Raw genomic sequence first — 19,257 nt, 5'->3', positions numbered from 1 at the left:
AGAAAATTAACTCTACCCCAGCTAAAACCAGCACACTGTGTAAAATATTTGTAGACTAACTGGTTTGTGTTCTTTTAAAACTGTGTTTTCATTCCTTCTAAGTGACAGTATCTCAAGGGAAGAAAAATCTGTTTTTTACAGAGGATTTTCCCATTGTCTGTTATTCATAATTCTTTGCAATCCTGCTGAAGCAGGTGGTGAATGATATAGCACAACAGTAAGTATGGAGATATATCCAAAAGCTAGAGTTGAATCTCTGCTATTAAGTATGAATTGCATCATAAAAATATATGAATTGTACTGGAGCACTAATGTTTTTGTTTTGTTCATTTTAATTTATTGCTCAAGAATCTTAAGGATAAAACAATCACTTGATTCCATGATTTATCAATATAGAGATGATTACTTACTTTTTAATACTCGTTCAGTTTATAGTATGTCAGAAAGTTGTTGATATGGGGAGGCTGACTGATCATAAATGGAAGTACAGAGAGACTTGGGAAATTAAAGCCAGATTGCCTGTCACAAGAAGATAAATCTGTGAGGGATGCTGTGCATGCTGATGTCCTGCAAAAATTTAAATCCAGTAGTCAGCTGGATTTTTACTAAGCGTGACATTTACAGCCTTTAAATTTTGAAATATGTAGACAGCAGGTATGCAGGTTTTGTGACTACTACAGTAGTCTGTAATTTTCAGCTAATTTCAAGGATGCTTGGAAAACATTTTGCCTTTTGGTTGGTGCTTTGTCATGCTGTGCGCATGGTTAAAGGTGAATCTTGCTTGCCTCTGGCATTAACACAGCAGCCTACCCACTGTTACCCAAAATAGAAAAATTCTAATATCACCAAATTTTCAACCTGTAGGCTTTGTTCTATGTCACACGCTGTAGCTAAAAACATACATAAGGCATAATCACCATTTCTGAAGCTAGTAAAGCTCTGTGCTTTCACTGGAATTTAGGACATAATCCATCCTGAGATGGTCTTTGTTCACCTGCAAATAATCTGTGCAGATTATTACACAGCACATGAAAATCTCTTAGAGATTACAGGTTTAGATTTCCAGCTGTCTTGCATATTCCTCTTTTCCTTCTTTCCATGATAGGAAGGTATTGATAAACTAGCATAGCATATGAGAAGGTCATGGCAACTCAATCATAACCATTATTCATTCATTTTCTTTTTATTAGGAAGTGCTGGATTTTAATACCAAAATCCAATTGCAGCTGCATCTGGATGGAACCTTCAGTGGAAAAACAAAGCTGCCATTCTGTGTAGGGTTAACATGATGGAGTATCTTTTGAAAGTGACAAATTGATTTGGCTAATCTTGCTAAGCTTTGAGACTACACTGAGTATCACTCAGGTTTCTACCACCAGTCTTATATTTGTTAATGGTGTTCTTAAATCCTGAACTGAAAGGATTTTCTTAGCATTGATGTTTGAAGAAAAAAAAAATCTGAAACTTGAGATGGTGGGGAGTCTTACAAAACTGAAAGAAACAACCACCAAGTGTGAATCCTAGTATTTATTTTGAAAGCCTCATGATTCTAAAGATGAGCTGGTAGGTCCTGGCAGTCTTCTACTCAGTCTTTAAGAAAGGATAAAGTTTAGGTCAGGAAACTGTAAATAGCAGTGAAGTACTCTGATAAGGGCCATGAACTTTAATCAGATACGAGATTGTGAACATGCCTACATGTGCTCAAAAGCAGAGTCAAAACATTGGGCAGAGAGGACTGAGTTTCATGACTGGGCTGAAGAAGCCTCTGTGAAAGTGGCAGTATCATGATGATTAAGGTGAAGGAATTTGGGCAGGATAGTTCTCAGGACAGGACCCACAGCATCCCCATGTCCTGGGGTAGTGTGGAGGCCTTTGTGACTGGCACTACCAGAGATTTTCAGTAGATGCAAGGAGAAGCTCCTTCCATTAAAATGGAAAGGAGTCATACTCTGATCAGCAGGAATGAGGTTTGGTTTGTCTCTGAGCAAGTCAGATTAATAATTTTAAAGTGTAGCAGAATGAAATGGGAGCACTTGTTGCTGGACCTCCTCTGTTACTGACTGACATGTTGTCTTCAGCACCACGAGATCCATTTGTGATTCAGGACATGAATTGTGGTCCATAAGAGAAAGTATTTCGGGCCTCAGAGTCATTTTAGTCATTTCTGCCAAGCTCTGGTTCTGCTGGAAGAGTTGGCCAGCAGCATATTGTCCTTCCTGTAGATGCTTCTTGGTGCTGTTCCTTCCAGGTGAAGAGACCACGCCATGAACTAGATTTGAATCTGTTACCTGCAGGAGTGGTAAAGGAACTGCCTTGGATTTCCTGCAAGCATGCGGAGCAAGAGTACCTTAGAGACAGCTCATCGGTAGTGAGCATGTGGGTTTCAGTCCTGCAGAACTGGCCTGTCTTACAAAATTAAAATCCAGTTATAGCTATAAACAACCTTTCTTTCATGCTGTGATTGACTTATGAAGTGCCTGTGCAAAGTACAGTGGAAAAGACAAGCACACTAGAGACTATAAAACAGAACGTGGAGTTACTGAAAGGGAGCCTAAAGTAAAGGGCAAACTGAAATTCAGCATGACAGGTCCTTGGCAGTGGTGAAACTGAGTTGCTGCACTAGCTGCAGCCCAATCAGTAGTCAACCACAATAGCAACCAAAGAGTTAAACCTTAATGTGAAGAAAGACAAGTGCATACAGAGGAATAAATTATTCAGTCTACCACTCACCACATCCAAATCCAATATTATTGGCTCCCAGGGTGAATTTGTGAATATTGCATTGGAAGGATAGAAACAACCATAAGGTAGTAGTGAGGTTACTTAAGGGAATGCCAGTGCTGTGAAGTATTGTAAAAAGTTTTAAAATCAGGCTTAGTTACTTAATATCTCTCATTTTGCAAGTGTCCAATATAAACATGTGGGTTGGATGCTATAGGATTTACTACTTAAACAGAGAATAACTGTGCCAGTGTGTTCTGAGCACATCGCAGAATGTACAAAACCCTGGGCTCTGAAGGAAAAACAGCAGTTTTAAACCTTACAGTTCCAAGATACATATAACATGACGCTGCTCTGGAGTTAAAATCAGTCTTGCACAAATTCTGCAGCTTAAGGGATTTTTGATATTACATAGTAAAACTTCCAGTGGAAAATGGGGCAATTAAAGTGACACTAAAATTCTTAACCTACCTGAACTCATGTTAGTTCTTTCAACAAATACCGGTATCAGTGAACCATGTTCTTGGATAATTCATCTCCTTTATCTTCTGATTAGGTAGGTGCATACCCGAAAGATAACTTCCACAATGTGATTAGCTTAAAAAGAGATAAATATGCTGCTTTTCATAAGAAAGCTAATGAGGGTCTTCCAGTTCTTTTTCTGTTGTAATCTGTAGGATAAAGATGTAATCTCATGTAGGATAAGGAAGAAAAAGAGTGATAGGTTTGTTCTGCATCCCTCTATATAGTAGTGACAGTACCATGTCCTTTGATTCTTGTAAATTCTATCCTGAGATGTTTGCAAGACATGAACAATGACTGTTCAGTTCTCCTTGGCACGCTGGGGACAAGATACAGTACTATATCTGATTTTGACCCCAAAAGAGGTGAACAAGTTGCAAACTGCAGAGGAAAGCAAGAAGAATGAAGAAGAGGTTGAAAAGCATGTCATGTTAAGAGGGTTCAAAAGGAAAAGATTTTATTAATCTAGAGGTGGTGGTTGTACCCACCCCCAAATAATTATCCATTTGTTAGGGTGATTCCCTCTCACCTGCTTCATCCCTGAACGGAGCTGGAACTGAGCTGCCATCACTTCAGTACAAGTGAGTGTTGCTGAGTGATGAAAGCCAGGAGTGCTGCTCCCACCTCCAGAGGCTGCCTAACATCAGTGAGTACCTGAAAGTGCTGAGTGAACAGAGCATCTGCTCTCTACCAACGTGTTTGACTTTGTATACATGAGCTGAGTTTGAATGTTGCTGTGTTGCTGTAACTTCACATGTCTGAAATAAACCTGGTTCTGCACTCCCTGTGGTGTGGGGAGTTTTGTGCAGCAGATTGGAGGTGCAGAGGTTTTGTTCTGCTGCAGCCTGCTGTTGTAGATGAGTAGTAAATCAGGGGTAAGGTGTAAGATGAGCAAACCCAAATGTGTTGACAGGATGCATCCAAAACTTTGAACTAAAAACTGGATCTTTGACTTTTCTTTGTAGTTTTCCCAGGTTATTATTGATGTTATTGTTGTTTCCATAGCCACAGTATCTTGTAATAGATGTCTGAGACATAATGGGGATACTTTACTATGCTTTGAACTCGGATCTTTTTAGATTTGTAAGTGTGCAGTGCTTTGTCACAGAAAAATTACTGCAAGTTTTGATTTTGGCTATACAGATCTGTCTTGTGGGACACATCAGAGATCATAGGCTTTGGCAGACACTTCATAGTAATGCTTTTCTTTAGTCTTAATAAATTCAAGGACTGTCTACAACCAAGTTTCCTTTTGCTGCTTGTGCTCCATGCTTATGTTTTCAATTTAGCTTGGTACTTAGGGATGTTGAACCATTAGAGAAGACATTTTAACTTAGTCTTCCAAATATGTCATCTGTCTAACAGATGAAATGCATTGTTTGTGGTGGTGGGGGAGGAAGTCACCCTTTTTCAATTAAATTAGTTTGTTAATGAAAGTGCAACAGAAGAATATTCTGTTTCTTCTTCTGCCTTATTTTCAATGCTCTGCTGCAGTTATATGGCATTTAAACTTTGAAAGCAAACAAATTTCATCCTTACCTTTTCTTGTGGTTTCTGGTGTATTTTCAGTGGCCCAGAGAGATTACCATGCTGTCTAGTCTGCTTTAGAGTTGATTAATTCAAAAAGCTTGTCTCTGTCTAGCATCACTGCATTCTACAGGTGACTGTTTATATAACTGGAACTGTGTGGTTTAGATGGGGAAGGAGGAGTCTAGCTAGTACTTTATTTTGTTTACTGCCTTGTTCATTCTTCAGTCATGTTTTCTGCTGACATAGCTTTGTGTTAGCAATTTTGCATTGTGATTGCTTTAAAAGTGAGCAAGTTGATACTTGTTTGGAATGAGATTTTTGCGCAGCAATTCCTGAATTTAGTTTTGGAAGGCTATCTCTTAGTGGCCTTTGAGTTTTTCTTTAAAGACCATGGCAGGCTTGTGAAAAACTTCAGTTAAAAAGAGCATCCAATGTATGTTAGAAGATCTCAAGGCTGATGACTGAATTATCTGATAATTATCTGATGATGATTATTATAATCCACAATGTGAGAACAGATACTCTTTGGAAATGGAAGAAGTTTAACTAAAAATTAAATGTGTGGTGGGTAACAGAATTCTGGAACAAGTTGTGTAAGAAGTTCTTCAGGGAGCATGGAAGGATGTGCCTTCTAACATGCCATGTATAATTTTTGGGGACAGTGAAGAAAGAAGATAGACACTGGAGAGAAATGGACTGTTGACAGCTCTCAGGTTTGTAGTTACCTTATGAGTATCATCCTCCTCTCATGAATCAAATGGGCCATTCCTTTGACCAGTTAAGCCATTTTTAAAATTCTTATAAAGCTGTCTCAGTTGGACAGGAAAAGAAAATTACGAGGTTTGACTGGGAAGACATGATGCTATATAAAGATATTCTGGCAAATGTTTCACTGTTTGCACAACCTTATCAGTACTTTCTGTATTGGTTGGCCTTATTCACCTGGTAAACATGGAGCAGTGCCTGACCACAGGTTGAAGTGTTTGCTCAGAAAGGGGAAGCCACATCTGGCCCTACTTGTGTGTAAGGACATGGGTCACTTGCTTGCAGAAGGTGTGAATATAATGGATTGCTTTCTGAAAACACATCTCTCTGACATGAGTCAGGGACTGACAACTGGATTGGGAGATTTTTGGCAAATGGGCAAAATTGTACTGGATTTGTCTCAGTAACAGTGGAATGATTGAGGCCTATGAGTGAATCCCTACATCATTGACACTGCAAGTAATCATCCAGCCTATTTTTTTTTTTAAATAAGTGAAGTACCATTATTTTTTAAAATATTTATCTGTAGACAAAGCCCCCACTGAAGATGAAAGCCTGGGCTTTTATCAGGTTATCTGTTGAATGGCTCCTTTTCTGAGACTGATAGACCTCTCTGTAGAGGTACAGTCATCTTCTGCAATGCAAGTTCATTTGGAATTAAGCTTGCTTTCTCTCCTTGATTTCATTTCACAACGATTCTTTACATCTTCTTTAACTATGGAACAAAAGAAAAAAAACCTGTTTGAACTGACAAGTAAATTGTCATATAACTTTTCAAACCCTTGGAGGGAGCTGTTTTAATTATACTGTGGGTTTTACTTTTTTATGGCTGTAAGTGCTAATTTGTGTAACTCCAAAGTGAATTATCTGTTTGAATTGTTTATATTACCTCTGGGCTTTGATGCAGTGCTCAGTAAAGTCACTCTGCAATTATTTTGCAGTAGTGTATATTGTTACATGAATATCAAGTTGCCAGAGCATCATCTCAGCAGTTAGTCAGTCTTCATGATACCCACTCTTAGCTAGTAAGTTATAATAAATGTAATCCATTTAGCATTTTGTAAACATTCAACAGCTGTTTTTCACCTTGTTTCTGCTAATACAATAGGAGCCTTCTTTTCAAGTTCCTTCTCTGCCACCATCTCTTGTATTGTCAGAGTATCTTGTGAGCATCATGAGGGGGAGAAGAAAACTCTGGAGAAGTTTTCTATTTCTTGCATCTTTAGGTTTGCCTGCTACAAAGTCATGTTTCTGGAAGAGGTATTTCTTCTCAGATATAACTTCAACGTTTTCTAAATGCAGAAAGCATATTTACAGCATCCATAGGGAGCTGGTCACATTAAACAAATAGTTGCTTGTGTACCAAAGGCCTGTGTGCTGCATGGCTTTGTGCACTGGACACGTCCTTTGGGGCATTTGGGTACGAAAAGTGCGATGGTGACGTAAATGGACGAAATATGAGCAGAGCTTCAGGAGTGCACCCCGAAAACCAACCACACTCAGCAGTGCTGCAAGGGAAGTTTTGGTTACCACTCATGATTGTTCTTCTGAAGTGAGCTTTGAGTTGTAGTGTTAATCTTGAATCTTGCCCGATTAGGCCTAAGTGTATTCACTGTGTACTGAAACAAGGCATTGATACATTGGTCTCCTTTAAGCTAAACAAGTATCTGAAAATAATAGCCCTTTATTTCAGGTTCCTTTATCTGCAGTGAGTATTTGCTGTGGTTTCTTTTTGGGGGTTACCATGGTTATTGTTTGTGTGCAGAACAGAATTGTGCTACCTAGGAAGGTGAGTTTCAGAAACAAATGTGAGAACCAGCCAAACTTGGTAACTACTGTCATTTTTCCAAGCTGACAAATTTGTTTTCAGATAGAATAGAAGATTTGCAAAGGCCTCCTTTAATTTTACCTAGTTTTTAAAGAATTAGGAGATTCACCCAAAGTTACTGAATAATCCAGTCAAGGATTTAATTAGAACTCGTGTCATCTGTATGCAGTAAAATTGTATGTGACTGAAGTACCAATAAAGAAAAAAAAATTGCTCACTGTCTTCCCTAGTCCAAACTGCTAGGAAAATCAAAGCAATTAATTCTGAAGCATTTAAAAATATTTCCATAACTCTACAAACTCTCATCATTCATCTAATTTCTGGGATGCTAGGGAAACACATAGTGTATGTGCCCTTGCTCCTTCACTGGCACTTGTCAGCATCTACTTACCATTTCTCTTGAAGGCTTTCACTTACACAGGAAAGTATTCCAAAAGCATATGTCTGAGCTGAGGAGTAATTCCCAATCTACAAGTTGCAGTCATGTGTGGATGGTGCTTCAGGGCTGTGAGAAGTGTGATAAACAATGCTAGTGTTTGTTAGCAAAGAAATGAACCAAAAAGGGGGCAATCCAGATTAGGGCTCATGTTCTTTTTCATTATGGTGTGATAATCAGCATAATAAAATGTGTTCAAATGTTAACCTTTCACCATTAACAGTAGTTTTGGGAAAGGTTAGCTACAGCAGTAGTGCAGAGATGTTAAATTCATCACCTTTGGAGTTCTCTAATAATTGAGGCTGAGATTTTGCATTTCATAGGAAACAAGGCTTCTGAAGGAAAGATTGATAAAGAAATATGGGGACTATGTTTCTCATAGAAAACCCTATAAAAATGTTACAAAATAGTAAAACTTAGTGCATTGTGTGAGGTTTGTATGGGCCTTGAGAGGTCCTTTGCTTGCTGAATCAGCAGATGCTATGCCCTGGAAAGTTTAACTGAGGCCATAATCACCCTAACTCTACTCCTTCCCAAGGTAATTTGAGGAAAAAACAACCTCCACGTTTATGTTGCAGTGCAGGATATCTTAAATATTGCAACCAGTAACAGCAGTAATATTCATTTGGTCATGAAATGTAACACTGAGAGCAAAGTGCCAGTAGGTTCCCGTTAAATATAAGGGAATACGGATTTTTTCCTTTTTTTTCCATTCTAGTTGGCAGTTCTTTTTGAAAGTAGTCTGAAGGGTTGCCTGATGAATCATTTTGCTTCTCTCATGAAGCATCTCATCTGTTAGCATTTCAAATGCATGAAGAAGTACTCTGCACTGATAGTGCCATATGCCTCATCTGACTGCTTTTATGTTAGAAATCCTCTGCTGGGAGAACATGATGGCAGGAGTAACTATATGCTGAGGCACACCATTCCTTTGGCCATTCCTTGTGCTGAACACAGGTTGCCTGGAACCCAGGTGCAGGCCCTATGTCAGGAAACATTTTGTGCTATTGTCTTAATAGAAAAACGATCTTTCCTTAAATGCTGTATATGCACCACTGTGAGTGAAACTGAGCTACGTACTCTTGTTTTCTAATTTAAAGACTTCCTTTGGAAGCCTTTAAACAGTTTCCTCTGGACTTATATTATCACATGCTGCTATATGATACACAGCAAATACTTGTTTGGTGCAGTAGTGACTTTAGAATGCCTTTTGCTGAAACAATAGCCCATGGACATCATTCAGGAACAAAATAAGGCTGCATCTGTCATACTGTGAGACGCTGACTGCCTTTTCCCTTCTTCTGGTTTCCTGAGGAGGGGAGAGCAGGGTGCAAGAGTCAGTGTGGGCTGGACACCATTCCCAGTGCCCAGGTTGGATCAATGTAGAACAGGTGGCTGTTTTATTTAGTATTTTATTTATTTAATAAATAAAACAAATAAATAAAATAGTATTTTATTTATTTAATTTAGTGACCATTACCTGTACAGAGGTGATCAGACTGTGCCAATTGGCCTCAGGTCCCCTGTGGCCCTGTGTTGATTATTCTGCAAATAGGCTCTTGGCCAGTGGCATGACTTGTTCTCTGAGTCTGTTTGAAAGATTCATGTTTATATTTGAAATTGAAAGGGTTGATTAAATTTAGTTCTGTGCAAATGGTTGTTGTTTGGTTTCTTATGTTTCTGTTTAAGCTGAAGTTTTGCAATTCAGGCATTCATTCCTCCTGCATTATGTCAGCTTGACTTTGAGTTGCAAACTGTAGCGCAAATTCACTCCTTTTAATTCTTTAAATGGGAGATAGTCAACTAAAGATGACTATTTGCATTGAGATTACAAGCAGTAAGCTCAACATCATTGCCAACAATTATGTAGCATTTCTGGAGTGGTTGCCAATCCGTTACATTTAACTACATTTCAAGGGGGGAATCTCACCTTGCCACCTCCCTGAACTATGCTGTTTCTCTTCTGAAGAGCTACCTTGCTAGAGGAAGTGAATGCTTCTGATGTAGGCAGCGCCCTAGAAACTCTCCACTATGTGTCTGTTGGTTTAAGGCAAAAACATGTGATTCAGAGGTACACAGAAACAAAAATATCAATATACTGACTCCATTTTTTTCAATCTTTGTTTAGGTACTTCCTTTCCCCAGTCAGGTGGTCTACAACAGAGTTGGAAAGTGTGGGAGTCGAACTGTGGTTTTGCTTTTGAGAATTTTATCAGAGAAACATGGATTCAACCTGGTTACATCTGACATACATAACAAAACAAGACTGACTAAAAATGAACAGGTAAGTTACTCCTGCTCATCTTCAATCCTGTTTTCTTATTACATGCATGAAACTGAGATACAAAGGCATATGCTAGCAGATAATCCTACTGAAAAGATGCATTGCTACTTTGTTCTGAGTAATCATGCAGAATTCATCATTCTCTAAGTGACTTTACTTAATAAGAGAAACTTCACTTAATAAGAGAAACGAGTGCCAGAGCCAAGAGCAACATGATGTGGCAGCTAACCAGAAAAACTTACTTCCAGTGAGACAGCTCTTGAATTTAGTCAGCATAGTAGTTAGACTACCAGTGAGGCAAGAAAGGTTAGTACAGTGAAGTAAAGTGCTAACAGATCTGGGACATGTATTAATGTATCTGCAGGGCACAGCCATTTATAGTATAACCAGAACAGCTTATTCAGACCTAGCTTGGGTCTTAAACAGAACTGAAGTAAATAGCCAAAAGGGTCTTTTTTGTTGACTTTCTTAATTCACTTTAGTAATCAGTTGCTTCAAAAAGTTGTTTCCCAGGGCCATGCTAACCCATGTTGCTATAATATGACAAGTCCTTGATCCTATCTGAGCTTCTTGGTTAGCTGTCTTTTTCATGTTTATTGCACAAACCTCACTGAGAGAAGTGAAAATACCACATGAAACCTCTTTACCCAGGCACCCTTTCATTTCCTTAAAGTTGTAGAAGAATTATTTTGGCAGCTTTTTTTCTATGAAAGATGCAGTTACTTAAATTTTCTTCTCTCCAGGGTACACATGTACCCACTGTAAGTATCACTTCTGTTAGCAGGTTGATACAAATAGTGCAGGAAAACCTCAGACTCAAAGTGCACGTCTGTAGTCGGATGCTGCACACATTGCCCACTGCTGCTATTTTGAGCTACTGTTCAGGTAAAGGCTGCAATTGCTGCCTGTGTCACGTCTAGAAATAGCAGCCTGCAAACCACAAAAGGATGTGTGCAATGATCAAAATATGGATGTGGGCCTGCCAGTGACCATTGTGCTGTGATTGGGGGTCATTTGCTTGCAGCCTGTTTATGAGTACAAGTTTGTTATTTTAGATGCAGCAGTTCATTCCAAATGAACATACAGGAGCTGATATTGCTCCTGCAGGTTCCACCTTCCTCCCCTTCAAGGTGTCCCTTGTGGTCCCACTGCAGCTGGATGACCTAACTCCATAAGTGAAGTTCAGAGGTGGGATCCAGCTGGGCAGGGTTGCCGCACCAGCCCAAATGCGGCTGCTATGCATGGTTAGGTACATGCTTGTGGCACGCCAGTGACAGGCTGTGGAAGGGGGACAGTGTCCCCTCACTGCCCCTGCTTGTGGCCAAAGGAAGGCTTGCTCTGCCTCTGCTGCAGCATCCTCGTGTGTATCCTACCAGCAGCACCACCACGTGGCCTGGAAAGGTTGCAATATGGTCCCATCAGAAAGGAATCAAACTATCCCTTACTACTGAGCCTGTCTAGTTAGTTTTTCTGCTGGGATATGGGAATTCTGTGGGTAGGACCACTTCTGCATTTTGAGCTGTTTGGGTTTTGTTTCTGTCTTTCATCAATTTTCCTTGCTGATTGGAGGATGTGCCATAAATCCCAAAAATCTTTCAGGTGTTGGTAATCACCAGCTTTCACCATGATCAGCTTCTTCCTTTCGGTTCTGTCTTTTCTCTGGTAGATGGTTTTTCCTTTATTAAAACCTGATACAAGATCACTTCTTCGCAGTCTTCTGTGCTTTAGTCCAGCATATGGAGATTCCAGAGAGGCCCAGACTTACTTTTCATGCAACCAATACACTGACAGATAATTATCTGCATTACCTTTTGCACTCCCTAAGCGGTTAAGTTACTAGACAGCAAATGTGCTGGAAGTATTGCTATGAGCTGATGATTTACTCTATAGATTGCCCTGCCATAATTTGAGTCTCTTTATTTTCATTAATGGTTTATTTCCATAGTTACAATAGGCTCATAATTTAATGAGTACTTTTGCTGAAAAGTGCCTTTGATCACCAGAAAACATGCTTGGAGACAGTAACTATTCTGTTGTTCAGGGCATTTTTAGTTGTCTTCTCAATTTTTAAGAGCAGAATATGAAAAAATAAATTATGTTTTCCACCTTTAATGTGGTGTACACAAGAGGAAGTTAAGGCAGTGAATGATCTCAGGCTCCAGGCATTGGAACAAGAAAAAAGAGAGCTGGGTTGGGCTGTAGGCTTCCAGCAGGAGCATGGGCTTCTCACTTGAGATGATATGTCTTTCCTTCTTTGCTCATTTCTCTGTCCTGTGTTTGGTTAGAGCCCTGATCCAGCCAAGACCTCGCTGTAAATATTTAGCTTATGCAGTCTGCTGTTGTTAAATAAAGTTAAGCATGTAGGTGTTTTTAATGACTGTGGGGATTGCACATAATTGGAATCCATATTCTTATTGCCTTTTCCAGTCTCCTTCCTACTAAGAAATTTTCCCAAATTATGTGTGTCTGCCAGCAATTAGAAGTGCAGCCTCTGAACATCTGTGGGCATATGGGAGTGAGTTCTGGAAACAGATGTATTAATATATGGCTTTTCATTCACTATAATATTTTCAAGTAAATTAAATACAGGAAATAACACATAATATTAATCTAATTGACGTGACTTTAAAATGCCAATCAAACTCAAAATTAACTCTTCCCCTGCCCTGTCTTTGTCCTACACTCCCATTTTATTGCATTCAGGGAAGTAAGAATGAGTATGCTTATAGGTATAGAAATGCCAGTCACATACAAGAGTAATTGGTAGTTTATCCTCAAATTGTTTCCTTCTACCACCCATCATTATAGTCGGGCAGCCAACTTCGTGTAATTCCAGTTCAACGCACTAAAAATCCATCACTAATTTTTCTTAAATGCTTTTAAAGACAGAAAATTGGTCATACCAGCTTGGGGAGGTGAAGAAATTCTTGAAACCGTTCCAAACTTTTGAGAGCTGAAAATGAAGATCTAGTCTCATTCCTGGGAGTTGGTTGTTTATGGAAATGAGTACTGAGATGAAAGTGATATACCAAAATTATTGTAGGTACTTGTGCCTCCTGAGCCCTACGTGCCTTCAGTAGAAACTGAAAGCAGTGGAAGAGCATAAAGAGCATACAAGAAATATACACAGAGGTTGGTTTTTTTTCTCCTTTTCATGTCAATATGAGTGGAGACCATAGTGCGATCTTGCAAGACCGCATTTGGAAAATCCCGCTTGCCTCACCATTTTTATACATTTTGACCTTAGATTCTCACACTGAAATGCAGCATCGTAAAAAAAATAGTAACATTTAGGCTGTTGTTCAGGTGGGATTGTTACCTGATTATTTCATTTTATTCACAAAAAAATTTACTTATTGCAAACCTCTGACAAAGCAGGGTTGCTCTGGGTGGTCAGCACAGGGAACTGGACTAGCCATCTCCAGAAGGGGAGAAAGGTGACCTGTCTCAAAGGCCAGAGTTGAGTTTTTGTGCAGGAACAATGCCGTGGCTAGAGAAAGTCCATGCCCCACGTTTCTCCCCTCTCAGGGAGTGCCCCATCCAGCCCTCTTGGAGTCATTTCACGGTGCCATCTGCTGGAGTGTTATTTGCAGTGCACCACCAGCCCACTGCAAGTTAATTTCAAGAGCAAATCAGTGTGTTTTTCAGCAATGCTTCACTAAAGCTGCCTAATTCCTGCAGAAGAGCTCTGGGCAGTAGTGAGAGACAGAAACAGCTCTTTATGGGCCCTAATCCTAGCAGGTAAGAGAGAAACAGCTCTTTATGGGCCCTAATCCTAGCAGGTACATGCTTCTTTCGTATTTCTCAAAATACTTCTACAGCTTCTCCCTCCAACCATGGATGTGTTCTGACTCATCTCTTCCCTAGCAGAGTTTGCCAGGATTGTTTATCTTCTGTTGCTTGCACCTTTTTACTTCTTTCAAACTGAGGATGAAACAACCATCTGTACTTGTATGTCATTCTCCTTCATCACTCATTCCATCCAAAAGTACTTGTTTTCTTCAGCCCTCATCCTCTGCTCTCCGTGGGTTCTCTACATCTTATTTTCTTTCTTGTTTCATCTTATAGAAACAAACATACAAACAAACAAAATCTTAACAAACAAAACCAACCAACCCAACTTACTCTTCAGGGAGACACTGGAAGATTTTTCTTTCTGTTGTGCTTTTTTTTCTTTAACATAATCTTTAACACAGAAGGAAGGAGGGATCACTGTCTTTCTGAGCAATGCATTTGAGTTGTTAGACTGAAATCAGTTCAGGACAGCATGATGTGAGAGGGAGAGGCCCATGGGAAATATGGCCACAATTTGCATGTGGCCATGAGCCATTACAGTTACTTATTTTTCCCTCCTGACATCTGTGTGTCATTTCAGTTGAGCCTTACTTACCCTTTTGGCACGGTTTTTAGAAGAATGGATTTTGCTTGTTTGTTCTTGTGCACATTGTAGCTTCGTCCACATCTGCTTACAAGTCCAGTTGCTGATCATTAAGTGTCTAAATATGAAGGTACTCTAACTCAGAACAAAATTCTGTTTCTGCTTTGAAGCAAGCTGTTGTCTTAGCTCAACAGATTGAGTTTGGTAGCAAGAGATGAAAAAAAAAGCCAGGAGCCAGATGCTGTCCTGCCCTGTTTGCATCTTTCCAGCCTCCCTTTGCTGCTGAAGCTGAGGTGCTTGTGCTTATCCATCAGCAGGTTTATGGGACTCTGATACCAGGTGAAATGGAGTGAGAAACATGGCAGTGCTGTGATGTGAATCTGCCTCCTGATAGCAAATTGAGGACAGCCCTGGGGACAGCTGTGAGCCAAGGGAAGCACGTGTGGTGCTTTGTAACAGTCACATATACACCCAGCTAAATTTATCTAGCAGTATTCTACTGGAGCTGCCTGTGCTTTTAGATTTAGTGGGGTTACTTTGTATGGGATAGTATCTTTATATCTCCATATTTATACTCTAGTAAGATTTTTTTTTCATTTATTCCAAGAAGGAATTACAGTGATGACCATGGAGCCATGAACAGAGTTTTTATACCAGATCAGTAACTTCCCTCTGCCATCTTCCTTCCTTACTTCATGCAGATAGAGCAACACAAGTAAAATGCAAAATATAATGCAGTTCTGAGAATTTCACTTCTTCTGTAACTCATCTCAGTAAAAAAAAAAATGTAGTGTGTTGACTACCACAGAATCCAATTTGAGACATCTGATACACAGACTTCTATCTGATACAGGGTCTTCTATTGTTTGATTCTGCAAGGTGAATGAAGAATGTAATTTTTTGGCAGAGTGACTTGCCAGTTCTAAAGAACTGTTGACACCTTTGTTTGCTAGGAAAGCCTTTGTCTCTTCAGAACATGAAAAAACAATATTCAGTTCATTTGTGCTAAGTATTGGAAAGCTTCCCAGGCCTTCTAATTCTGATCTGGACAAGCTTTGCTCTTCAGGTTTATGAATTTCTTGCCCAATGCATTTATATTGTATTTAAGAAGCTGTGCAAAGACCTGTTTCTGCTTGAATCAAGCAGTCCAGACTCCAAATAGGACTACATAAGTAAGGGATGCTGTTTCCTTCCTTTGTTTTTAATTTATTTTTTTTTTAACTGCACATCTTTTTTCCATATTCTCTTGTATCTCTTTTCCCTTTGTATTGTCTTTCTTTTGGTGATCATATGTTCCATTTCTTTGGGTTTACAGCCTTTTTCAAATGTAACATACCTTGCTATACTTTCTCAAACCTAATATGCTGTTATGCTATGATGTATATTAGGTTCTGTACCTAATATTCCTTGATGTGTTCAATTCCTTCCTTGTACTCCTGATGGACAGGAAAAGGTCCATCCTGAGAAGATGGAACAAGCTGAACTGTTTGCTTCAGTGGTTATCATACATGTATGTGTATAGAATTTTTGAAGACAAAGGGAAAGTAAAGAAAGTCTTTAAGTGTGTGCACTTCTTTATTCATTCCCAGCAGTTAAATGGCTGTAGCTTGTGTTAGCTGAAAGAAGGCAGGATATGTGCACTGGGAAAAAGTAGAGGATGCAAGATGGATAAGAAGCAGTAAGATGCCACATTATAAAAACCATGGCAAAATATCAGTCTATTGAAACTGGACATTAGAAAGGGAAAAAAATTTGGCAACTGCTGTCTCTATGGTTTGGTATTTGCTGTGGCAAAGGCAGAATGTTTTACCATGCTCTTTTTGCTGCTAGTAATTCCACACATGCCAGTCACTTTATTTTGACCACACAACAGGCTGGACTCCATGTTTTTGCTTATTTTATTTATGTTAACTGTAGCATTCAAGTTTTAAAAAATAAATTTTTAAATTAATGTCTCCTTAATGGTGTTAAAATTTAGTGCATAAATTAATGTGATTCAAATCAGAACATATGGTTCAAGGACTTACCTCTTTTTTTCCCCAGTGTATGAATTGCTTTCCACTACCCAGTTTGTAAAATCAATAAACCTGTCATTTCAAGTCATTTATGTTCAGTGTCCATAACATAGCCTGTGTTTGAACACAGAACAGAAAATTGAAAAATAAATCTTAGGAAATTAGTAAGAAGGAAGTAAAATTAACTGAAATATTGACTCTCTAGCATGATGCTTCACTAGACACTTCCAGTTTCCTATAAATCATAGCTAGAGCTTAGCTGACACAAAATAGATGATAATATCCATGGTATTGTTTACATAATTCTATTTTAATAGTCTGAAAATTCGAATTTTTTTTTTTATTTTTTTAAAAAATTAATATTTTATGAATGGGCCTGAACTGCAATTTAGCAGCATCTTTCTAAAAGTGTTCATTTAATTTATACTCCTAATTTGTTGTAATAGGAAAAGCAATTGTAAGTCCCAATTTCTATATTTAAACAAGCAAATCAGTTTGTGTCTTGGCTGTGCTGGCAGCATTTATTGTTACACGAAAATGGCCATTGGCTCAGCTCCCGCTTTCTGCTACAGTTGCAGACATTTTACATTTTTGGCATTGGGGTGAATAGAGCTAGTGTCTTCAGAGGGCAGCTGCCATTTGGAAAGCTCTTGCAGATTTAGAAATAGTTTAGATATTTCCTTTAGTTTATGCCTTTCTTTAAACTGATACCCACTTCTGGAAGTATTTTGGAAGTACATAAGCTCCATGGTAGCAGAATGGTGTCTGCAGCTCAACCTTTCTTGCTTAGACATAAAATATTAATCATGCTATCTTGATGACAGTATTCGGGAGGGATAGTGGGGAAGGAGGTCCTGAGTAATTCAAACTTGAAAATTATATCATCATATGTTGTTTGCAAGTTTTATGTTTGTCTCAAATTGTGCATTGATGTAACGTGGAAAATTTGATTTGTTAATTCTTTTTAGATGGAATTGATTAAAAACATAAGCACTGCTGAGCAGCCCTATTTATTCACTAGACATGTCCATTTCCTCAACTTTTCAAGGTAAGGCATTTTTTTTGTCAAAAATATTTTTCTCTGAATTTTATTAATTGTAGTACATAAAACACTTTCCCTCTTTTATTCATAAACAATACCATGCACTTTTTTCCCCCTTCCTTCTAGCACTAGAATTCACATTCTGAAGTTGTTGTTTTTTCCCCCCACACTCACTTTTCTGTAGCATAATTATGTACAGTATGTTTGTGAAAAGCCAAGATGCTATTATGTGCCTTTGCCTCTTAAGATGATTGTGATTTACAATGTTTCCAGTCAACATGCAAGAGATGATAACTTAGGTCTTTAAATTGTGCACTTGTGTTTCAAAAGTGGCAGAATACTTCTGTTAACGTTTCATCTGAGTATAGCCAGACACTAAAAGGAGATTGAAAACTTCACTGAGTTCATTAATTTTGTGCCTGGAATAACTCTTTACCAATATAACCAATTTAATTTTGTTCTGACAAAATAGTCCCCATTCCACAGGCTATGGAAGTATTTTTAAACCATGCAAACAGATTATGCTCTGTATCATGGGAGTGCAGTTTCTTCTGGCAGATATTTAAAAGTATGCAGCAAGGCTCTAGAGACTTTTATAGCACAGAATGTGAAGAAAATTGAATTTGGATGAAACTTCTAAGGAATTTTTGGAAGGACTTGATGAGTGATGCCAGTTAACATTTAGCCAGGATACAGAGGTTAAAGCTGACTGTAGATGGTTATTGCCCAGGCTGTGAATTTAATCTAGAAATGATATTCAGGAACCATGCTATCTGTGCCATCAGATTGGATTCTTGCATTTAGATTTTAAAAAATTCTGTAGGATTATGAATGTACTGCAGATCTTTGCAAGAGCTTGTCTAAATACACAGCATTTTGTTTGTATGGTAGTGTGAGTGCATGGTTTCAGGCTTCTATAGACATGATAGTAGGAAATTAATAAATTGGGGGAGGGGTGTGTTTAGTTTTATTTTCTTAGAAAATAAAATATTTTGAGCAATTGGAAATTCACTTGATATAAAATTAAACTATGAGCACAATTTGTTTACATGGAAACAAGAAGAGTGTAACAAAATTTTGATCTTCTGTGTTCTCTTTTCTGATTCCTTGAGAGTTCCATTTCTAATGTATTATCTTTAAAAAATAAAAATCATTAGGACTTCACACTTTTGGTAAATTATCTCTTTCTTCTTCCAAACAGCAAGATCAAGAATAGCCACACATCAGGGTCAAAGGAGTGTTTCCTGAATAGACTGATTTTTCAGAGATGATACTCAGCTTAGGTATGAGAGAAAAAGATCAGCAATCTTAACCTCTTACTCCTGCCTATGGATCCCATTTTCTGTACCTATGAAATGATGTACAGAAATGTACAGAAATTTCTGTACCTATGAAGTGGTACATCCTTGCCACAAAGGTACCATGTTTCTTCTGCAGTGTATACATGATGTATCTACATTGTATTTAATTTTTCTTACAATACAAATCTGTAAACAATACCCAACAGTTATGTAAGATGTATAAAATTATTTGTAGTTTCTCTTTTGTTTTTTCCTTGCGAATCTGAAAACATATCTTTTGTTTTATTGAGAGTATCCTTGGTTTAACTAGTAGGTGTAAAGTAGTGAAAAGTCTGATGAGTCTTCTAAATCAGACAGCATTGAATTGCAGCAACATTGCTTGCTGGTGTTCAGCATTTCTTTGTTTTCTGATAAATTAAACATTTCTGAAAGTTT

The 19,257-nt window shown here is 38.4% G+C and overlaps 1 protein-coding gene across 1 annotated transcript in view; it reads left to right on the top strand.

Moving 5' to 3' along the window:
• Positions 1–19,257, top strand: part of UST (uronyl 2-sulfotransferase) — a 155,594-nt gene that overhangs the window by 62,641 nt on the left and 73,696 nt on the right. The window contains exons 3-4 of the mRNA XM_015623067.3: positions 9,931–10,086; positions 17,448–17,527. Coding sequence (XP_015478553.1) covers positions 9,931–10,086; positions 17,448–17,527 — 236 coding nt within the window. The remainder of the gene's footprint in view (positions 1–9,930; positions 10,087–17,447; positions 17,528–19,257) is intronic.

The sequence above is a fragment of the Parus major genome, chromosome 3 (genome assembly GCF_001522545.3).
Source record: "Parus major isolate Abel chromosome 3, Parus_major1.1, whole genome shotgun sequence".
In the NCBI taxonomy this organism is placed as follows: domain Eukaryota; kingdom Metazoa; phylum Chordata; class Aves; order Passeriformes; family Paridae; genus Parus; species Parus major.
This window is presented reverse-complemented; position numbering and strand designations above follow the sequence as displayed.